The following is a 20,505-nucleotide window of genomic DNA, read 5'->3' on the forward strand; positions in this document are numbered from 1 at the left end:
AACATATTCCTTAAGGGGACATGTTCTGTTCTGTTCGTTGTTCGTTGTTCGTGGATGACAATGGACAACGAATAGGGTGTTCGGAATTTTTTCCCCATTCGTGCCCATGTCTAATAGTGACGAACTAAAAGTGCTGGTGTCAACAGAAGTGCCAGTGCCTGAAGTAACACTAGATGGTGTAGGCCAAAATGGGTATAATGTAGGAGATCTCTGACTGGCTCTCCTGAATCCATTTAAAGCTATTTTAAAATAGATGTGGGTAGGGAAGTGGTGGTGGTCTGATTTTCATGAAGGAAGTGGTAAGGGATGGTCTAATTTTATTGAGTGAAGTAGGCCCGCCTTTCATTTTTTCTAATCTAAATGCCTCCCCAGCTGCTGGATGGGGAAGGGTAGTGCAGACACTCAAAACTGCTGGTAAAGCCACTTTGGGAGTACTCTGTTAGACATGAAAATTCAAAGAACTTGACAAACTAGAAAGGAATTGGTGTAAAATTATGAGCATGAAGGAAAGACTCACTGATAACACTTATAGTAACAGTAAGCTGGGTATATTTACCTCACTAGCTCCAGAGCAGAATGTAGAGAGTGGTACTTTCTCACAGGATCTGTCCAGAGAACAGTGCAGCCTCAAGAGCATCAACACCAGCCAGCAAATGCAGCTGAGCATGATCAACACCCAACCTATTTAGGCTGAGGCTAGAGAAGAATGTGTTTCTGTATCCTGACTTTGTTTTCTACTGTGTTTGGGAGAGGTAGTAAATACAGTAGAAGACAGAACAGAAGACAGCTACAAGTGACGCCGGACATGAGGCAGACACGAGTCAGGTTCCCGAAAGTTTTGATGAGAAGTGTTGGCGTCTTTTCTAACTACCGCAGCTCAGCTCCTTCCCAGCCACTGGGGGTTGGAGTTTACCAAAGGAATTCTCATAGTTACAACATAACACCCATCCAACTTGCAGAGTTGAAGGCAGAGTGCCTGCATAGAGATTGCTAGTATTTACAATATATGTTTATTACAAGCAAAGCCTGCCCGTGGCAGGGTGCAGGGAGCTCACTTTCTGCCAGCCCAAGGGAGCCCCTGGTAGTTGCTGCCGCTCCAAGCTCCCTTACGCCGTTTCACACACAAACACCTGACCTGAGCAGGCAAGACAGGTGCACACACACACACAAAAGAAATAGTAATCAAATCAAAGAGAGAACAAGGTGAGTCCTCAGTCGAGGTGCCCAGTTAACTTGGCCCCAGAGCCTAGCAGTGGCCCTGAGACTGGGGGGGGGGGAGTAGAGCCCTACTGCCCCACACACAGAGACCTCACCTGAGCAGGCAGGACAGGTGCACACACAAAGGAGAGAGTAATCAAATCAAAAAGAAAGAACAAGGTGAGCCCTCAGCTGAGGTGCCCAGTTAGCTTGTCCCCAGAGCCTAACAGTGGCCCTGAGATTGGGGGGGGAGCCCTACCCCACTTCACACAGACACCTGACCTGAGCAGGCAGACAGGTGCACAAAATAGATAATTAATAATTAAACCCAGAAGGAATAAGGAGAAAGAAAGAAAATCCCAGGAAAAAAAGGTAGGCTTCAGTTAAGCTAGGCCCCAGGCCAGAGCCAGGCAGTGGCCCTGGAACTGGTTGGGGTGGGATGGGGTGGAGGAAAGAAGGCACTGTTCCCAGCAATGCCAAGACTGAAGCTGCAGAGACTTTTCAGTCTCTCTCTTCAACCAGCACCAGCCAAGCTCACTATCCACTCTCCCTCTCTCTCCCTCCAATTCCAGCAACAGTCCTCACTCTCCCACTGTCTGCTGAAACTGAAAGCAGGAGGCGGAAAGCTGTGCCTTATATAACAAACGCTCTCATAGAACAGAACAGGAGCTCTCTAGTTGGCAGTCAGACATGCCTAACAGGGTTTGGAGGGACGAGATTGGAGTTCCCGTGGTTACAGAAGGCCCGTCTTCCCCCTGCTTCTTGGCTCCCATGTAACAGAATGGGAGCTCCACGATTGGAAGGGAGACTTGCCTATCAAGGTTAGGTGGGCTAAGATTGGGGTTTCCATGGCAACAAAAGGTCTGCAGACATTCTGGGCCTACGTTGTCTAGGAAATCAATTGAGCGGCACCAACCTGTCTGGGGTCACAAACTGCTCACAACTCTCACGAACCAGGCCCAAAAAGTCATGGAGTTCATGAAAAACATGGCCCCACGAACCGTGATTTTATGAACCACTAATTGGCCCAGTTCGTGCGTTTTTTTGGTTCATATTGTAATTCATGCCCACCTCTAGTTTTGATTCACTTGCTGAAAGGAAAATTGCTAATCTGCTAAAACATTTCCCATCTAGACAGTCATAGTAATAACAGCATAAGCTGAAAGGTAAGTTAATTTTGGTTTGGTGAGAAGCAAGTTACCCTCTGACAGAACAATTTTCCTTGGTGTTACAGAAAGGTAAGAGTCTTGCAGATGTGAATCCTTAATTCCAACTATTTGGTGAAGAGAGTGTATGTGTTATGTGCCATCAAGTCACCTCTAACCCCTCCAAAATGTTCTATCATTAACAGACTTGCTCAAATCCTGCAAACTGGAGGACATGGTTTCTTTTATTGAGTCAAGCCTAGAGATAGGCACAAATTGAATTACAAAAAAACACACGAACCATGCCGGTTCGTGGTTCGTGAACCAGTGGTTCGTGGAAGCTCATTTCCACGAACTGCCATGAACTGGTCTACTGGTTCATTTGGGTCATGAAGGGGACCCCCCCCCCCCGCTGCCTGCCAGCTGATAGTTTAAAGGGACCTGCTGCTTGCAAGGCAGGCAAGGGCCCTTTAAACTGTCAAATGCTCCTTTCCCTGCTGCTGCTAAGCAGCCGGAAAGGGGCATTTAAACCCTACCAACCACGAACTGGTTCGTAAACTTGCCCCAGTTCATGCCAGTTTGTGGTTCCTGGTTTGTGAAAACCCACGAACCACGAACCTCATGGTTTGGTTTTTTTGTGGTTCGTGCCCATCTCTCAAGCCATCTCATTTTAAGTCTTCCTCTTTTTGATTGATTGATTACATTTGTAGCCCACCCTCCCCACTAGCTGGCTCAGGGTGGCTTACAGCAATTAGTAAATTACAGCAAATAATACAATAAAATCACTTCTCACCACAGTAGCATAAATTTCAGTATCCCAGATGGGGCCCCCTTCCCCTTTTTCCTGCACATCATATACAAGGGAAGAAAAAGATGGCTGTGTGAGCTGGTAACTCTAACTCCCCAAACATGGGGTGGCAGATGGACCATATGCCCCCCCCCATTGTTCGGAGACCAGCAGAGAGGCTAATTAAATGGATCCAGTGCTGGCCTCAACCATATGCCTGTCGGAACATCTCTGTCTTACAGGCCTACCGAAAAGATATGAGATCTTGGTGGGCCTGTGCATGTCTTCCGACAGACAGTTCCACTAGGTCAGGGCCAGGACAGAAAACACCCTGGCCCTTGTTGAGGCCAGCTGAGCCTCCCCGGGGCCGGGGACCACCAGTAGGTATTTACCTGCAGATCTAAGCACTCTCTGGGGTACATATGAGGAGAGGCGGTCCCCTAAGGTATGCTGGTCCCAGTCCGTTTAGGGCTTTATGGGTCAAGACTAAAACCTTGAACCTGATCCGGAATTCCATGGGGAGCCAATGCAGCTGCTGCAGAGTTGGAGTCACATGTGCTCTGTTCCTACTGCCGTTTGCTATTCTACTTTTCCTAGCGTTACTGACTTTTTCAGAGAATCTTGTCTTCTCATGATGTGACCAAAGTATGATAGCCTCAGTGTTGTCATTTTAGCTTCTAGGGAGAATTCAGGCTTGATTTGATCTAGTACCCACTTATTTGTCTTTTTAGTCATCCATGGTATCCACAAAACTCTCCTCCATCACCACATTTCAAATGAATCAATTTTCTTCCTGTCAACTTTCTTCACTGTCTACCATTCATATCCGTACACAACAATAGCTGCTCTTCCAAGTCTCAGTCTTCTGATTTCTTCATTGCAGTTTCCCTTTTGGTTGATGATTGAACCAAAAGATAGAAAATCTTGGTGAAGAGTGCTAGTCAGATACTTAGCAGATCCTTTATTATACCCAAAATCTGCTGCAGCGTTGTAACCACATTCTTCTGGTCAAGCCAGAAGTGACTGAAGTAATTCATGGTATATGACTATCCTCTCCTTATAGGAGAGGATGTGGGGATATGACAGAAGATTAACCTGCCATTTGCGTTGTTTAATATTATAATTCCCATACATTCCCAAATTATTCACCTTTCATAAATAGTTAATTAAATAGTTAATAAAATTGTTTTGGACCTTTTTTCAGATTATATATATTTTTAAAAAATAAATCAAGGAGACATTTTGCTGATAAACTCTATCACATAGAGACATTTTGTTCTAGAGTAGTTCCAGTATTGAAAACAAAAATAGTAGGCCAAACCAATATTTATTTTCCTGATTTTTTGACACAAGACTGCTGTGAGTGTCTGAATGTGCATCTGAGAGTGCTTTTTAATAACTCCTTCCAACATGGGCCAGTCTGACACTGCAGACTGTGGAGGGAGCCATCCATACTGCCTGGAGCGCAGTTCCTTGAGCACAGCTGAACTGGGTTAGGAAAAGTGCAGTGCACTCTTAATGCTTCTGTCCTATGGAAACTGTAAGCCTGTCATATCTTTTCCTTACCACAAGGGCTAGGAGTTGGCAAGCCACCTCTGGATGTCTCTTGCCTTGAAAACTCTACAGGGTCTCTATAAGCTGGCTGTGATTTGATGACCCTTTCTACCACCACCTTATACTGAGTCAGGTCCTGTGTCCTTCTGGCTCAGTACTCTCTGCTCTGACCAACAGGAGTTGGTCTTTCCCAGCCCTTCCAAGGCTTAAATTTTGTGGCATTCTCCATGAAAAATGTTTGCTTGGTAACAGAGCCACAGCCGCTTCCCCCACTCATAATGTGAAACTGATACAGTTAGTCATCTTAGGATGGCTACAATTTTTGCAAATTCATTGTCCATTGGTCCTAATACTGTTATAAGAAAACAGTTATAAAACTTAATGGATGACTCTGGACTCTGGCCTCAACATGAATCCACTACATGCAAGAATTGTTTTGTGCCACTGCTTGTGGCCTGGAATGATAAACTGACACAATAAGAAAATTACCTTTTGCGCTTAAGTGGAATGTGTTGTCCTGAACAACAGAGGAACCTATATATGCCATCTTGTAGTGTCTTGTCTCTTTTCTCCATGGTCAGGGACAGAGAGTGACGCTGGGGGAGAGTTTATCAGCACACCAATCCTTGGTGTGCGGCATCCCACAGGGAGCGTTACACTCCCAATTGTTGTTTAATCTCTACGTGTGCCCTCTCATTCAGCTGGCATGGAGTTTCGGACTGGGTTGCCATTAATATGCGGATGACACCTAGTTGTACCTGTTGATGGATGGTCGGCCTGGCTCTGCTCCCAAGGCCCTAATTAGAGCATTGGGGGCCGTGTCTGGATGGGTAAAGCAGAGCAGACTGAAGTTGAACCCCATGAAGACGGAGATCCTGTACTTGGGCCGGGGGGGGGGTAGATATGGGGATCCAGCTCCCAGCCTTTGAGGGGGCACCACTTGTGCCTGTTCCATCAGTCAGAAGCCTTGGCGTGACACTGGATTCCTCCTTGTCAATGGAGGCCCATGTCAAGGCAGCTGCCTGTACTGCCTTTTTCCATCTTTGGCAAGCCAGGCGGCTTGCCCCCTCTCTCTCAACCCATGACCTAACAACAGTGATCCATGCAATGGTCACCTCCAGAATAGATTACTGTAACTCGGTCTACGCAGGTCTTCCCTTGGGTCTGACCCGGAAACTGCAGCAGGTCCAAAATGCTCGTGTCCTGACAGAAATTCCATTCAGGGCACATGTGACTGCAACTCTGTGGCAGCTGCATTGGCTCCCCATGGAGTTCCGGATCAGGTTCATGATTTTGGTTCTGATCTACAAAGCTTTAAATGGACTGGAACCAGCATACCTGAGGGACTGCCTCTCCCCGTATATACCTTGGAGAGCTCTTAGGTCTGCAGGTAAACACCTACTGGTGGTCCCTGGCCCCAGGGAGGCTTGGCTGGCCTCAACCAGGGCCAGGGCATTTTCTGTCCTGGCCCCAACCTGGCCCTAGTGGAACTCTCTGTTTAAAGACACTCAAGCCCACCAAGATCTTATATCTTTTCGGCGGGCCTGTAAGACAGAGATGTTCCAACAGGCATATAGTTGAGGCCAGCATAGGATCCATCTAATTAGCCTCCCTGCCAATCTGACCACCAATGTGGGGTGGGGCGTATGGTTCATCTACCTGTCTCCCCATGCTATACTTGGGGAGTGAGAGTTTCACCAACCCACACCTCCACCCTTTTCTTCCTTGGTGTATGGTGGGCAGGGAAATGGGGAAGGGTGCCTCATCTGGAATACTGACATTCATGTTTGTACTGAGATGTTATTTTATTGTTTTTATCCCTTGTAATTTATTTATGATTGTAACCCGCCCTGAGCCTGCTTGCGGGGAGGGCAGGCTAAAAAAATCAATCAATCAATCTTGTATGCTTAGATCATTTAAGAGAACAAGTACCACAGCCTTTGGAGGCTAGGCTGGCAGATATAGGGAGCAGGTTTTTTTTGGTGGTGGTACCAATCCTTTAAAATTTGTTCCTTATTCAAGCCTATCAGGCTCATGCACTGCTGGCTTTTGGATAAAAAGTGAAGACTTTTGTTTCAAAACATTTATTTTGAATGCATTGTTGTAGAGCTGTTTGACTATTGTTTTGGTGTGTTTTTATCACCTGACTGCTATTTTGCTGGTTGTTATTAGCTATTACTGTGTTTTAGTCTGTATTGTATTTTATTGTGAGATACCTAGGGGCCTAGTATGACTATAAGTGATTAAGGGTGAATTATAGTTAAATAAAAATAAACAGAATTTCCTGTTACACTTCTGATTATAATGCACTTCAAGGCTGAATTCCAGCATTTTTTTAAAAAAATGAGTAAGTAAACAAATAATAGAAAAAAACTAAGCAAGCACTGGATTTGTGTAGCTGCTTTGCAGCATAATTGCCTAGAATAAAACAGATCCTTTGTGGGTCTTATTGTTTTCCCCTATGCTGCTTTTTCTCTCTTAACTGTTAGTTTTACCTTTCCTTGGTAAGCTTGATATATTTTATTGACTGTATATGTGGAGCATATTGGCTAAGATGCCACTGGGCCAGCAACCCATAATCTACGTGCTTTTCTGGGTTGATGATTCTGAAGCCTATACAAAGTTGCCTATAACTGCAATAGCCTTTGGATCCAGCCTATTCTCCCCATGTGGGGCTCCTTGTTTTAGTCAGTATAATTATATATGTGAGGTCTGTCTCCTTTCCTCCCTGTCTCCCTGCATGTAGGACCTCTTGTTTTATTTAATAAAATTATGGGCCCAAGGTCTCTTGCTTCCTGTCCTCTGCCCCCTGCCTAGCTGTGAGTAGGCCTTGTTGTTACCGTCAGTGTAATTATGGGTGTTTGGTCTCACTCTTTTTGCCTAAGGTGTAATTTAGTTTAAATAAAGTGTGGTTCCTTCCTCCCTCCCAGCTGCTGTGCTCCAGTTGCTCATCTTGTATAAATTGTTGCTATTCTGAGTGCCAAGCAGGAGCAGGAAGGAGCTCTGAGGGAGGGCAGAAGACGGTGAAACAGGTCTACTGGTGATATTGGGGGGGGGCTCAAGTAGGAAAGAAGGATGTGTCCGTCAGCCTTCCCAGAGTCTCAGTGACATCTCAGTGGCATTCGGTGAATCTAAGGTTATGTTTCCTTTTAACAGATCCACTGAAGATCCGTTTTAACCCACTGAAATTCCTCAGTTGAGTCAAGTTTTGTCCAAATACTGCCTTCATGTGCATTTATTTATTTAGCTATTTATACCCTGCTTTTCTCCCCAATGGGGATCCAAAGTGACAATATCATTTTCTGCTTCTCCAATTTGATCTTCACAACAACACCATGAAGTAGGTTAAATTGAGACTGAGAGAGCCCAAGGTCACTCAGCAAACTTCCATGGCATATGAATCACAACTTTAGTACTATGGTTACCAATGCAGCTGGCAATCAGCCAGGAAGATTTGAGGGTAGGATTGCCTGGCCGAGCCTGGCAAGCAATGGGAGGGTTTGGGGGCAGGGATATGGAGGGTGTGTGTGATGTCAGCAATGCTGCTGATGTCATTATAATTATGTCTAGGAATCACCATAAATCTATGGTAAAACCCTATGATGGAAGTGACATGCCAGTGACTAGGCCAGAGCCTTCTCCTTCCCTTTATTTTTCCCCTCTGCCCTTCGGAGCAGCAGTGGGCAACAGGGGAGCAAACTCCTGGGGAGTTTGCTCACCTTAAGCAGGCAAATGGTAAGCCTGTTTGAGGCAAAATCTGGAAGTGATGTCAAGGCAATGCTCTAGGATTTGGCCAAAACTCATCACTTCCAGTTTCCATCGGAAATGATGTCACACACTATCTCTGTTGCCCCCTGTCAGCCTCTGCCATACTAGTAGAGAAGAGGGGGGGATCTCCGGGAGTACACTATTGTGTGCATGGAAGTGTCTCAGTGAAAATTTGGGGCGTTTTTCTCCAGAACACCCCTCAACAGGTTGTCTTTGCCAGCCATGTGCAGTGACATAGGCCTGTGTGTATTAAAGCAGCGTTCATAGCTTGATTTAGGGAATAGAAACACTGAGATTGAAGTCAATAATCTGTGGAAGCATACCTCCTTTTAAAAAAGTAATTTGCAGTGTGCAGGTAGCAGTTGTCTGCCAAGCTGCGTTCAAGCATCACACACAAAAAAATCTTTATTTGTTCCTAGCATTTGTTGCACCTGAATCATGATTGAAGACCTTTCTGGTTTTGGAAACTTTTTGACCATGATGTACACAAGCAGGCAGGCACCTGTGATAAACAGATGTCTTTTTATGATGTCTGAATTGATAACCATTTAGATATAACAGGCTTTAAACATTGCTTCTGTTGTTTCATCCATTTACCAGACATGCTTGTAGAAGCTTTAAAGGAATGCCTCCCCACAAAATGCAATCTATTAAGCTTAGGATGCATTTGAGAATTCAGGCAGCTTCCTCTTCTCACTTGTGATAGGTTCTGACTGTAAATAAAGGAGAGTTGTTTTATACAGCTCATTTCACACTGAGGATGAAATTCAAGATCCTAGATTCCTCAGATAGGCGCTTTAAAAAGTAGCACACAGCAAATAGGAATCAAGCCTAAGAAGTTGACTGATGGCCATTAGCCACAAGGGTCTCATTGACTATATGCCCGGGCTCTGTGTATCTTATGCATATGTTCTAAATATACCTATACTATATAAATAAAGTTAACTTGTCTGTTTTTTTATGTCCCAGTTTTTTACTTGTTATGAGCCTGTTTGCCACCTCAGATCCTCCCAGAGTTTTTGTCTTTTTGTCTTTTTAAATTTAACTGTCACCTGTGAGTTGGGGTGGGAGTTTGTTTTGTGAGCAGCCTTAAGCCATGGTTGGGAGGGAAAGATGGAATATTTTTTAAAAAATAAATACATGGGAGGGTATTCAGTAATCTGAGAACCACAGTTTAGAGGTGGAGCTGCTACTTTTTTGTGGCAAGGCTCCTCCTGTGCCTTTGATTGTATGACTTGCAGAAATTCTGCGGCTTCACTGAACACGTGGGAGGTGCAGCTATGAGGATTCCTGCTTCCTTAGCAGCGGCATACTGTGTGGAAAAATAAAAGCAGCAATTGTTATTGGACTTTGCTCACAAGAGAATTTAATTCTGAACTTTCTTGTAATATTAGCATTCTAGTTTCTCCATGACATGTATTTCTGCCTTTTTCTTGAAATATGGAGAGTTGTGAATAAGTAATAGATTACTGAAGAATAACCCTATTTTTTTAAATAATAAACATGCCTAATGTTAATGAGAAGAAGATGCCAACTCCGAACTGTTTTCTTCACTTTCAAACCAAATTGCAGGAAGGTTGAAGTGCTTAATTCAGATTCGTTTAATCATGTGAACATGCCTGCAGACTATTTACTGTCTGGTGAAGGTGGAAGCACTCCACACATTGCTTAATTAATTCCAGAATATCAACTCCCCCAACACCCTCCCCTCCCCCCCCATTAGCAAGTAAGTCTACTGTCTTAAAGATAAATACGATGTTCATATTAGACCCTTCTCATCTCTTCCAGGTCAGGATGCAAACTCGAGCCCTTCTACCGTGCCGAATTTGGAGGTAGCACCACCTACTTCAAGATGCCCTGTGCCTTCTCAAAGTAATTCTTCAACCGTGGAGCAAGAAAATGCGTCACAAGAACATTCAGTATCTCATCAATCCTTGGTAAATGGAACTTCCAAGGCAAAATTGAATGGTGACTTTTCTGTAGCTGCAGAAGCCGTGACATGTAAGTTTGTCCTCCCTTCTCATCTCCTGCTCCTCTTTTCTTTTTAATGCAAATTTTATTGAAATTATATATATATATATAAGTAGGGGACCTGCAAGGACTTTGTGCGGCTCCCTAGCAAACCCCACAACAGCCACTGCAGAGGGCATTTATTTCTTAAAAGTACAGATGCTGCTTCTATTTGGGGGGGGGGTTAACCCCCCCCATGCACACACATGCACGCTTCAGATTTTTCTGAAACCCGGAGCTTTTCATAGATCTGTCCTTCTACAAACATGGGTCCAGTATCCACAAATGGGGCCATGCTGAGAATGAAATATGTAGACCAGCAGGGAACCTGCAAGGACTTACAGGAGCATTTGATTTTCTCCTTCCCCACTATTCCCTCTTTCCCTTCCCTTAAAGCCCTCAAAGCCCTTCTTCCCACCCACCAGCCAATCTACCTTTATCTGCCTCACTGTCTTCAGCTTTCCCTCGTTCCCTCCTGCTAGCAGCCTCTACCCAGGAAAACTGTGGCCAGTTGTATGGTGCTGGCCACTGGGCACAGTTGTGTGTGTGGAGGATATATAAGGACTTGCAGGGGACACCTCAGTTTCCCCTGAATTTCCCATCCAACATATTTTCTTCTTCCCTTCTCCTGGCAAACTCCATATCCTTGTGGTTGCAGCCAGGCCTGGTCCTCTCTCAAAGTCCAAAACAACCCCTCCCCCTACCTTTTACCAAGAAAAACCAATGCTTGAAGATGGGCAATACTGTTGTGGGATCTCCAGTTTCTCTCAATTTCTGGTGATAACTATTTTTCTTGCTGTGAGTAAATTCTTTGGTAGAGATTTTTTTTTTCATTCTGACACCCCACCCCCCGCTCCTCCGATTCCTAACATTCAAGGTAATGCAGAACATTTTGAACTGCAACCACTGTGTAAGCTTGTAAATCAGAATAACCAATGTGTAGACAGCTTGTAGTGGGAGGGGAGCTAAGACACTGGGTGATGTGAATTGCTCTGCAGATGGAACTAATGTTACATTAATACACTGTTGTGGAAAGCACTGACCTGCTACTACTAAGGAGAGCTTCTGTATATGTGATTGTGTGGGCATGTGTTGGGGAACAAGGGGCCAGGCACTGCTGATACCAACAAGATGCACCTGATAGTAACTTCTAGCATTCTGTACAAGCACAAACCAACTGTAATTGTAACTGAAGGAGACACCATAGTGACGTTCATAAGACTTGCCTAGCCTACCCTTTCTCCTCCACTGCCATCCTGTGGCACCAGCTGGTATGTAGATGACTGGGTGGAATAGGACTGAAGTGAGCAGAGAAGGGATGGAAAAGGAATAAAAGAGATACTGGGTTTATGATGAAGCTGTGGATAAAAGCAAGAAACAGAATGCATTTTGCAAGTTTTTGGTATATGACATCTCTCTTCTTCCAGAGGACCTTTTATTGTTTTTTTTAAATTCTGTATTACACACACGCAAGCAAGCCTTTATTAGCATATATAAAAATATAAGATTTAAATACAGAAATGAGTCCATACAGAATGAGATTAAAATTACAGATAGGAACAGGGCAGCAGTACAGCAAAATCAGTATAGAATATTACTTGACAGGGCGTATAGCCATGGCACTGTAGAGAAACTTTGCTACTGTTTCAGTTATCTCCACATCTGGGTTGTCAAGCAGAAACTGAACCTTAAAATCATCAGAAAACTCTGAAAGTTGGGCTAATATAGGATGTAGAAGATCCCAGTGTGGCGCCAGATAAAAAGAGCACTGGAGAAGAACATGGGAGACAGATTCAACACAGTCCATCAAACAAGGACAACACCTGCTATAATAAGGAATCCCATGAAATCTGCCAGATAAAATGGCTGAAGGAAGAACATTAAATCTGGCCAGAGAAAAGGTTCTACGTAAATTGGGAGCCAGGAGTTGGTAAAGGTATACTGCTGGGATACTTACATTAGGGACAATCCCCAAGTTTAGGGGAGAACAAGTTCTATTAGAAGAACTATAGAGAGTTTGTAACTCTAATCCCAAAAGACTGGATTTTATTTTTGAGAAGGCCTCAAACTCAGATAGCAGGGATAAAGATTCTATAGACAAGTTCAAGGAACTTATTTTAGCTTCAATACAGGCTGACTAACTAGAGTTGACAAATTCAGATAATAAATGAAACGTATAACTCGGGGGGTCAGAATTAAAATGGAGTTGCAACCAATATTTGATAGTGTGAAGCCATGCCTTGGTGGCCAACAGATTCAGACCGCACTCTAAGCATAAGGCAGCATATGGAACACACATAGGAATCCCCATGATCTTACGCAGAAAATTAGAGTGAACACATTCAACTGAATTGTCAATAGCATCAATCCAGAGTGGGGCCCTGTACAATAACTGAGCTCCAATTTTAGCAATGAAAGCTTTAAGAGCAGCAGGCACATATTGGTTAACTCGGTCAGAAAAATAAAAGTGAGATATTGCTGCAGCATTAACTTTGGTTGCATTAATAGCCGTCCTACGGTGGAAGGTCCAAGTAGCATTAGATTGGAAATAAACACCCAGGTATTTAAAGTGCTTAACTTGTTCAAGTCTATTACCATTGACCATATACAGTTTCTGGGAATTGGGAAGAACCAATACCTTAGATTTTTCATAGTTCAACTCCAGTCAGTTGGTCACACAGTATTCAAGGCAACAGGTCAATAAATGATTCAATCCAACATGGGAAGAAGACAGAAGAACCGCATCATCCGCATATAATAACAAAAGGATAGAAACGGAGCCAAGTCTAGGACTGTGACCATCAACCAGTGACAAAAAAGGGGGCAAGATTATTTTTAAAAAGATTAAACAAATGGGGGGCTAAAATGCACCCCTGCTTAACCCTCTTCTTAATAAAGATCCTGGGTGAAAGTCTCCCAAGGGAAGAACACCTGACCTGGCAAGACATTGATGAATAAAGTCTTCTGATAAGAGATAATAACATTTTATCTAGTGACATCCCCTCGAGCTTTGCCCAGAAAAGTTCTCTTGAGACAGAGTCAAAGGCTCCCTTAAGGTCCAGAAAGGCAATGTACAGTTTAGATCTTTTCCTACTTGTGTATTTATTAATCAAATGAGCGAGGACTAAACAATTATCCAAAGCTGACTTCCCCTGACAAAACTCCACCTGTTCTGGACCTAATATTTTGCTAGATGACGTCCAAGTGCTGAGCTTAATTTGCAAGAATTTAGTGTATAGTTTCCCAATAACGGATAGAAGGCTGATTGGTCTGAAGTTAGAGGGGTTAAGATGACAACCCTTTTTATAAATGGGAACAATTATCGCATTGGTCCAGGCAGCTGTAATTCTGTATAGATTTTACAGTTGATAGGATGCTGATCTTATGCTTTTTGTGGTTACATGGCTCAATATTGAATGGGTCTGTTTTGTTGTTGATTTATGAGTTGTTTTTATTAGTTTTAACTGTTGTTTTTATTAGTTGTAACTGTTGTTTGCCCTGACCTGGGTAGCCCAGGCAAGCCTGATCTCGTTAGATCTTGGAAGCTACTTTACCAGGGTTAAACTTGGTAAGTAATTGGATGGGGGATCTACAACGAAGACGAAGGTTGCATAGGATAGTGATGGCAAACTACTTCTATTAGTCTCTGGCCATGAAAACTAGGGGTCACTATAAATCAGCTATGACTTGATGGCACTCTCCACTACCAACTGTTGTTTGCTGCTGCCATTGTTTTATTAACTTTATTTTATTTAAAACATTTTATTTTATTTAAAACACTTATCAGCTTGCCTTTTTTCAGATAACTGGGACCCAAGGCAGGTAACAACAAAAAGTCAATACAAGATAACATAATTCTGTAAACAATATAATTAACCCCATAAGCATATATTTAAAATTAGGATTCTATTTCTTCAAATATTCATCACCTTATACTTACCCATGTTGAACTTCATTTGCCATATTTATTTGTCTGTTTGTGTCATTTATAGTCCGCCTTTCTCACTGAGACTCAAGGCGGATTACATTGTGTGAGATTAGTACAATCAGTAGCAAGGACAAGGGCAGGCATTTCCATACAGTATCAAGGACATTTCCATAAACAACATCATAGGGTAAATAAATACAAGTTTACAAAGACATAGCATTAGCAAGGATCCCTTAACCACATGCTTGCAAACCTGCACAAAGAACTCCAAGAGGCTGGTGAGGCAGGACTACTCTTTGCAAAAGCCAGGGTGATTTTACCTCAGCAGACTTTATTCCTCCATGTATTTAATATTTCTTTCTTTAATAATAGTTTCAACTAATTTACCTGGAACAGATGTTAGGTTAAGTGGCCTGTAATTTCTGCAACTCAAAGGGCTAGAGACTTACTCGTATAAAATGAAAGCTTAGAATTAGTACATTGTTGCAATAGGTCATGATAACATTTAAAGAATATAGCTATTATAGCTATTTATAAGCCCTCCAGTGGAGGGAAGAAATGGCCACTGCAGGGAATGAGGTAAGAAAAGTGACAACAACATGGGCAGGATCTGAAAAAATGTACACCTTCCTGTCTCTTCTCCTTTTCCAACTGCAACATGCTAGAGCAACTATTCCAATGAGAAGGGGCTTTGGGGCTACCACTACACGTATGTGTATATATGTGTATTGTGGCATTAAGTATACTGGCTTCCTGATGTGTGGTAGAAGGGCCTCTAAAGCCATGCCAGGGATCTTCCCTTTGGGAAGGAGAGGAGCAGGGAGAGTTTGAATTATGTCTGCAAACTGCCTGTTGTGCAGTCAGATGTGTAGATCAAAAGGTGACTAGAGAAAGGGTACAAGAAATGCCATTGCAATGAAACTTTGTGCAACTTTGAGACCACATGCCTGACAGCATCTGGTACTGGGCTGCCTGCCTGTTGACATTCTGCACCTATGAGTCACTCTGCAGTCATGCTGCACCCTCTGTGCAGAGAGAGCTTTTAGCAGCTATGCTCCCAGATGTTGCATTGCCTCCTCTCTCTGCTGTAAGTTTACACATATTCTCTATTAGCCCTTATGTCTCCGGCAGTTTAATCTCTGGTAGGGAAAAAAAGACAAGTACCTATATTGTACCTCCTCCTCTTAATGCAGCTGGAATGAGGAGCAAACACAACATTTTCCATTGGTGAAATGGCACAGAGTCAAAGAGTTATTCTTCTCTTTCTCCAGTATTATTGCCCAATCCAGACTGGACCGCCTTTGGTTTCTCTTCAGATTGCATAAATCTTTCACCTTTTACAGACTGGACCTCCTGTGTCAGCTTTTTGTAGCCAAACTGCATGCTAGGTGCACTGTCTCATGCAGGTTGACCCTAAGAGAAAGGCTAAGATGAGCTGGTGCTTTAATGGTGATTACAGTTAATGGTAATGTCTGTAATCTGGAGATCAGTTGTCATTCCTAGAGATCTCTGTCCCACCTGGAGATTGGCAACCCTAATTTCATCTTGTGAGTTTGCAACCTGCTCACATTTATTTATCCCCTGAAACACTGAAGTCTTTAGAAGCAAGCTACACTGTGATTGCTGCACTGGGTGTTGGCTGGGTTTGGTACTGAAGAGTATTTACAGGGGGAAATGTAATAAAAGGCTGAGTATGAAGTTCTTATCATCAGCAGAGTTCCCACCTGTAATTATCTGATTAGGGGATTCACCACTCTATAATTTCATTCCCCAAATAATGATGATTATAATAGTTCACTCATGCCACTGCAGTTAGGGTTATATCAGTGTGAACCCATATTCTCAAGGGTTTCTTTTGAACTCAGATGATGAAATTGATTCTTAGCTGAATTTGAAGACTAGAGGGAAATATATATAGCAAGGGTCTGTCTGTCTCCTCTCAGAAAAGGTTAAGTACAGGAATTCATCCTCTCTCCTCAGTTCTATATATATAAAGACAAGTGTCCTGACTGGCTCATGAACGCCTAGCCCAAACCCCTGGACCTAGAAACGTGAAATTTGGGCAGGACATTCCTTTTGTGTTGTAGGGGCTCACTAAGAAGGGATTTTAAGAAATTCACCCCCTAAGGGAGTAAAAAGGGATAAAATGTGTTTCCCCATAGGGATACAGCTTCCCTGTGTGGCTGGCAAGGTCCTCCCCCCCACCCCTCGCCTCCAGCTGCCACTCTTCCCTGAGTGCATATGTGGCTTTGATTGGTCGTCTCATCAACATTCTAACAAGTATATGCTTGCTATTCAGGTAAAAATACACCTCCCAGTCTATGGTTGCCAAACTCCCTGTGGGGTCTGGCTTTCCTGTGTGACTGGCAGGCTGATGGGTCAGCTGTGGAACTCTGTGTTCTGAGGTTAAAAATTAGATAAAGGAAATTGCAGACGTTGAAGAAAGACAGTACAAGACTCCTGAAAAGGGCACTTGAGTTTTTAAATGTTCATGGGGAGATGGTGCATGACCTTTCTAGGGGCCATTTCAATGTGAACCTCTCACATGAACCTGCCGAAGTGCCCACCACACCATCCCTCCCTCAGTCCAACTCCACCTCACACCTCTTGCAGCCATCATCTCTTACTGCCCCCAAGAAGCCTCCTGGCAGATGATGTGCAAGATATACCAATGCTAAAAGGAAGAAGCAACTTAGAGATGCAGCAAAGAAATATGCACATCGTACTCCTGCGGTGCACTGAGCAGCAGTGGGCAAGTACCAGCAAGTCCCGAGTCCAAGGGAAAGGTGACCATCCCTACAGGCCTGGGCACAGTAGTGACAACCCTAGCAGACCTAACAGCCACGATATACCCTGATATCACCACTATCAGGGAGTAGTCCATGGACTGGCTGTGCAAGCGTGCCATTCTGACCCACAAGAACAACAAGGCTGCCATCATTAATGAAACACAACTTAACTCCCTTGAAGGGGCAGAAATTGAGTACAGATCTGTGGACTCAGTGGTGCAAATGGATGATGTGGTCCACTACCCTGGGGAGTTCCTCAACATGCTCAACCCTCCTGGCTTCCCAGCCCACAAGCTTCTCCTCCAAGTGGGGGCTCCAGTGATGCTGCTGCAGAACCTCAGCCCACCTAAACGCTGCAATGGCACCAGACTATGACTGAAAGCCCTCCACAGGAACATCATTGAGGCCACATTGTTCACCAGCAGTGCTCGGGGGGTGGGGGGAGAGAGACTCGGTGTTCATACCACGCATACCATTCATACCATCAGATAACCTTTTCGAGTTCAAGAGACTGTAGTTCCCCCCTCAAGGTCTGCTTTGCTGTGATGATCAACAAGTCCCAGGGGCAGATACTGAAGGTGGCAGGAATTGACTTGAGGGAGGACTGCTTCTCATATGGGCAGTTCTATGTGGCCTGCTCCAGAGTGAGCTCACCCAGCAGCCTGGTGATCCTGAAGAGAAAATCACCAATATGGTCTACAAAGAGGTTCTTCAGTAGAAAATAAAGGTTGTACGTATTTTTCACTTTATTTATTGCACTACAATCTTTTCCTTTTCAAAATCTCTTCAATAAATGTTACATTTCAAAATTCACTTCATCAGTTTTAGGCATCAACATGCTTCGCTTTATTCAAACACTTTTGTGAAGCTCAGGTACTATGCTATTATACTACAAAACCAACTCAACGCCCCCCACCCAACCAAAAAATATTACATACCCATAAGTATTATAACTGGATTTAAAGTAGTTAAATACTGTAACGAAGCACGAGCATCAAGCTAGTTCAGAGATAAGGAGACCAAGTAGGTATACTTGGAAATTTCAAGCCATTCGCATTAAGTAAGAGACTTTCATGTGGCCACCACATCCCATTAACATACTAATGTATAGTTTCAGGGGTCAAAGGGTATGGGAGAAACTTCGGAACTGGCACTGAAGCAGACTGAAAACCTGAGTAGAAAGTGGGTTTGTACCTAAGGTCAGAGAATGTTTCAAAATAAGACATGCTATTTGACAAAGTCCAGGTCAGGAGGCAGTCAGTTCAAGGAAACAGCAGTTGCATTTCTCAGTACCCACCGCTATTTTCCTCTGTCCTTTGAGACCATGTGAATCAAAATAGAATCCTGTGCAAACTTAACTTTTGCTGGGGTACCCTCACTATGAGTGTCTCTGTACAAGACGTTTTACACAAGGATGCTGAAGTGTAGGGAGACTCAATGTTAGCCTGGAAGCATAGTTACAGTTTCACCTCTCTACAGGAGGGTAGTTTAAAAAGACAGAGTGGTAGAGATTGCTTCTCAGCGGGTTTAATTTAATCTTCAGCTCTGTTTTTTTAAACTACGCTTCACGGCTAACATTTTATCTTCCTAACTTGAGTGTCCTCATGTAAGAGGTCTCGTGTAGAGAGACTCTAAGATTACGTTGTCACTAGCTGTTGTGCATTCCCTAATGCCCCACTCTCCTGAGGAAAAAAGTAGGCTGTGTTTAGAGGACGTATATGATGTTTTCAGCATAATTCAATACTGACCCTATCCATCCCAGAGGTCTTAAAATCCTGTCCAGCCAACTCTCCAAAGAAAATACAGCTTCTGTTTCCCAGATTGGCTCAAGGTACTTTCTGCTCTAAAACCTTTCTGCTGAATCATTGCTTGCTAATGGATCAGAGAGGGAACAGGAGAGAGATTTACAGTCTAGCAGGGGAAAACACCCCTCCTAATGGGGGGGAGGGGTATTTGTTTGCTTTGTGGCCTTTTCAGAACTCTGTCCTGGTATAGACTTCGCTGAATTAATTGGCTGGAAACTACAAGATTTCAAAGGGTGGATTCTGTGTATAAATCCCTCCCCAATATCTCCCCTGATCAGGGCCGGATCGAGGGGGGGCAGGGGGGTAGTCTGCCCCCGGCGCCACCAGGGAGGGGGTGCTGGGAGCAGCTACCAGCTGCCGGGAGCACACGGGCGGCAGCGCAGGCAGCCTCACAGCCTCCCGCGCTGCCTTTTGCCTGCCCCACAGGACAGGGGGCGGCCAGCTTGCCTGCGCCATTCACCTGCCCCACAGGACAGGGGGTGGCCGCCCGCCCCCTGTCCTGCAGGGAAGGCAAAAGGTAGCACAGCCGCCTGCGCCATTCGCCTTCCCCTCAGGACAGGGGGCATTATCGAAATGACATCACGCAGCGCCGGGAGCGCGCGTGCACACAGCAGGTCAGACTAGGGTTGTCCTGGGCGCCGGCAACCCTAGATCCGGCCCTACCCCTGATGAAGATAATTCTCTAGGCAGGATCCAGAGAACCATAAGTTGAGTTCAGTTTGCAGAAAAGATCTTTTCTGCCACCATCTTTTGGCTGCAGCTCTCGGTTATTCCCCCAAAAGCCATTTCTGAGAGTGAGAGCCTTTTAAAGTAACATGGGATACATCATTGGTAGCCCTCAGAATTTAAGTTTGTATCATGCATCTGACGAAGAGAACTTGATTCTCGAAAGCTTATGCTGCAATAAAATTGGTTAGTCTTAAAGGTGCTACTGGACTCTTTCAGAAATTAAGGGAAATTGCAGACTCTGTTACATGAACAGCAGTGCCATCACTTGGCACAGCAGTGGGGAGAAGGAGAGTTCTTGGATCTAACTATTGTGTTTGTAAACCTGGCAAGTGCCACACTGTGGTTGTGATCTCTAGCACATGAGATAGCTTTTCAAATGCCCCTTTACTACATAAATATCCATTGTCCAGCATACCTACAGGACCACCTCTCTCTTTATGTCCCTTGATGGCAGCTTTTCTCACCTGAACAGGGGCTCCTGCAGGTGCCACCCTGCATATGGGTGAAATCTACAGCTGCTCATACGTGTGCATTCTCTGTGGTGGTCCCTGTCCTATGGAATGGCCTGCCTGAGGCCACTCTCCTGCCTACAAACGATGCAAAACTGAATTATTCAAAAGGGTTTTTTACATAGATAGGAGGGCTGTATTGTAGAGAGATGATCTCAAAGAGATGCTTCACTAATGAGTTAGGGACCATATATTTCACTACTATGTTGCCATACATACTATCTATGGCTTTAAGTATGTATCCCTATGTACTACCTGTTGCTACAGGGTAGTTCTGTGTTGTC

General features: G+C 44.1%; 1 protein-coding gene across 1 annotated transcript in view; it reads left to right on the plus strand.

The window, feature by feature from the left end:
- Window positions 1-20,505, plus strand: part of MDFI (MyoD family inhibitor) — a 61,347-nt gene that overhangs the window by 32,532 nt on the left and 8,310 nt on the right. The window contains exon 3 of the mRNA XM_054981203.1: window positions 10,240-10,452. Within this exon, the coding sequence (XP_054837178.1) occupies window positions 10,240-10,452 (213 nt within the window). The remainder of the gene's footprint in view (window positions 1-10,239; window positions 10,453-20,505) is intronic.

The sequence above is a fragment of the Eublepharis macularius genome, chromosome 5 (assembly GCF_028583425.1).
Source record: "Eublepharis macularius isolate TG4126 chromosome 5, MPM_Emac_v1.0, whole genome shotgun sequence".
Taxonomy (NCBI): Eukaryota; Metazoa; Chordata; class Lepidosauria; order Squamata; family Eublepharidae; genus Eublepharis; species Eublepharis macularius.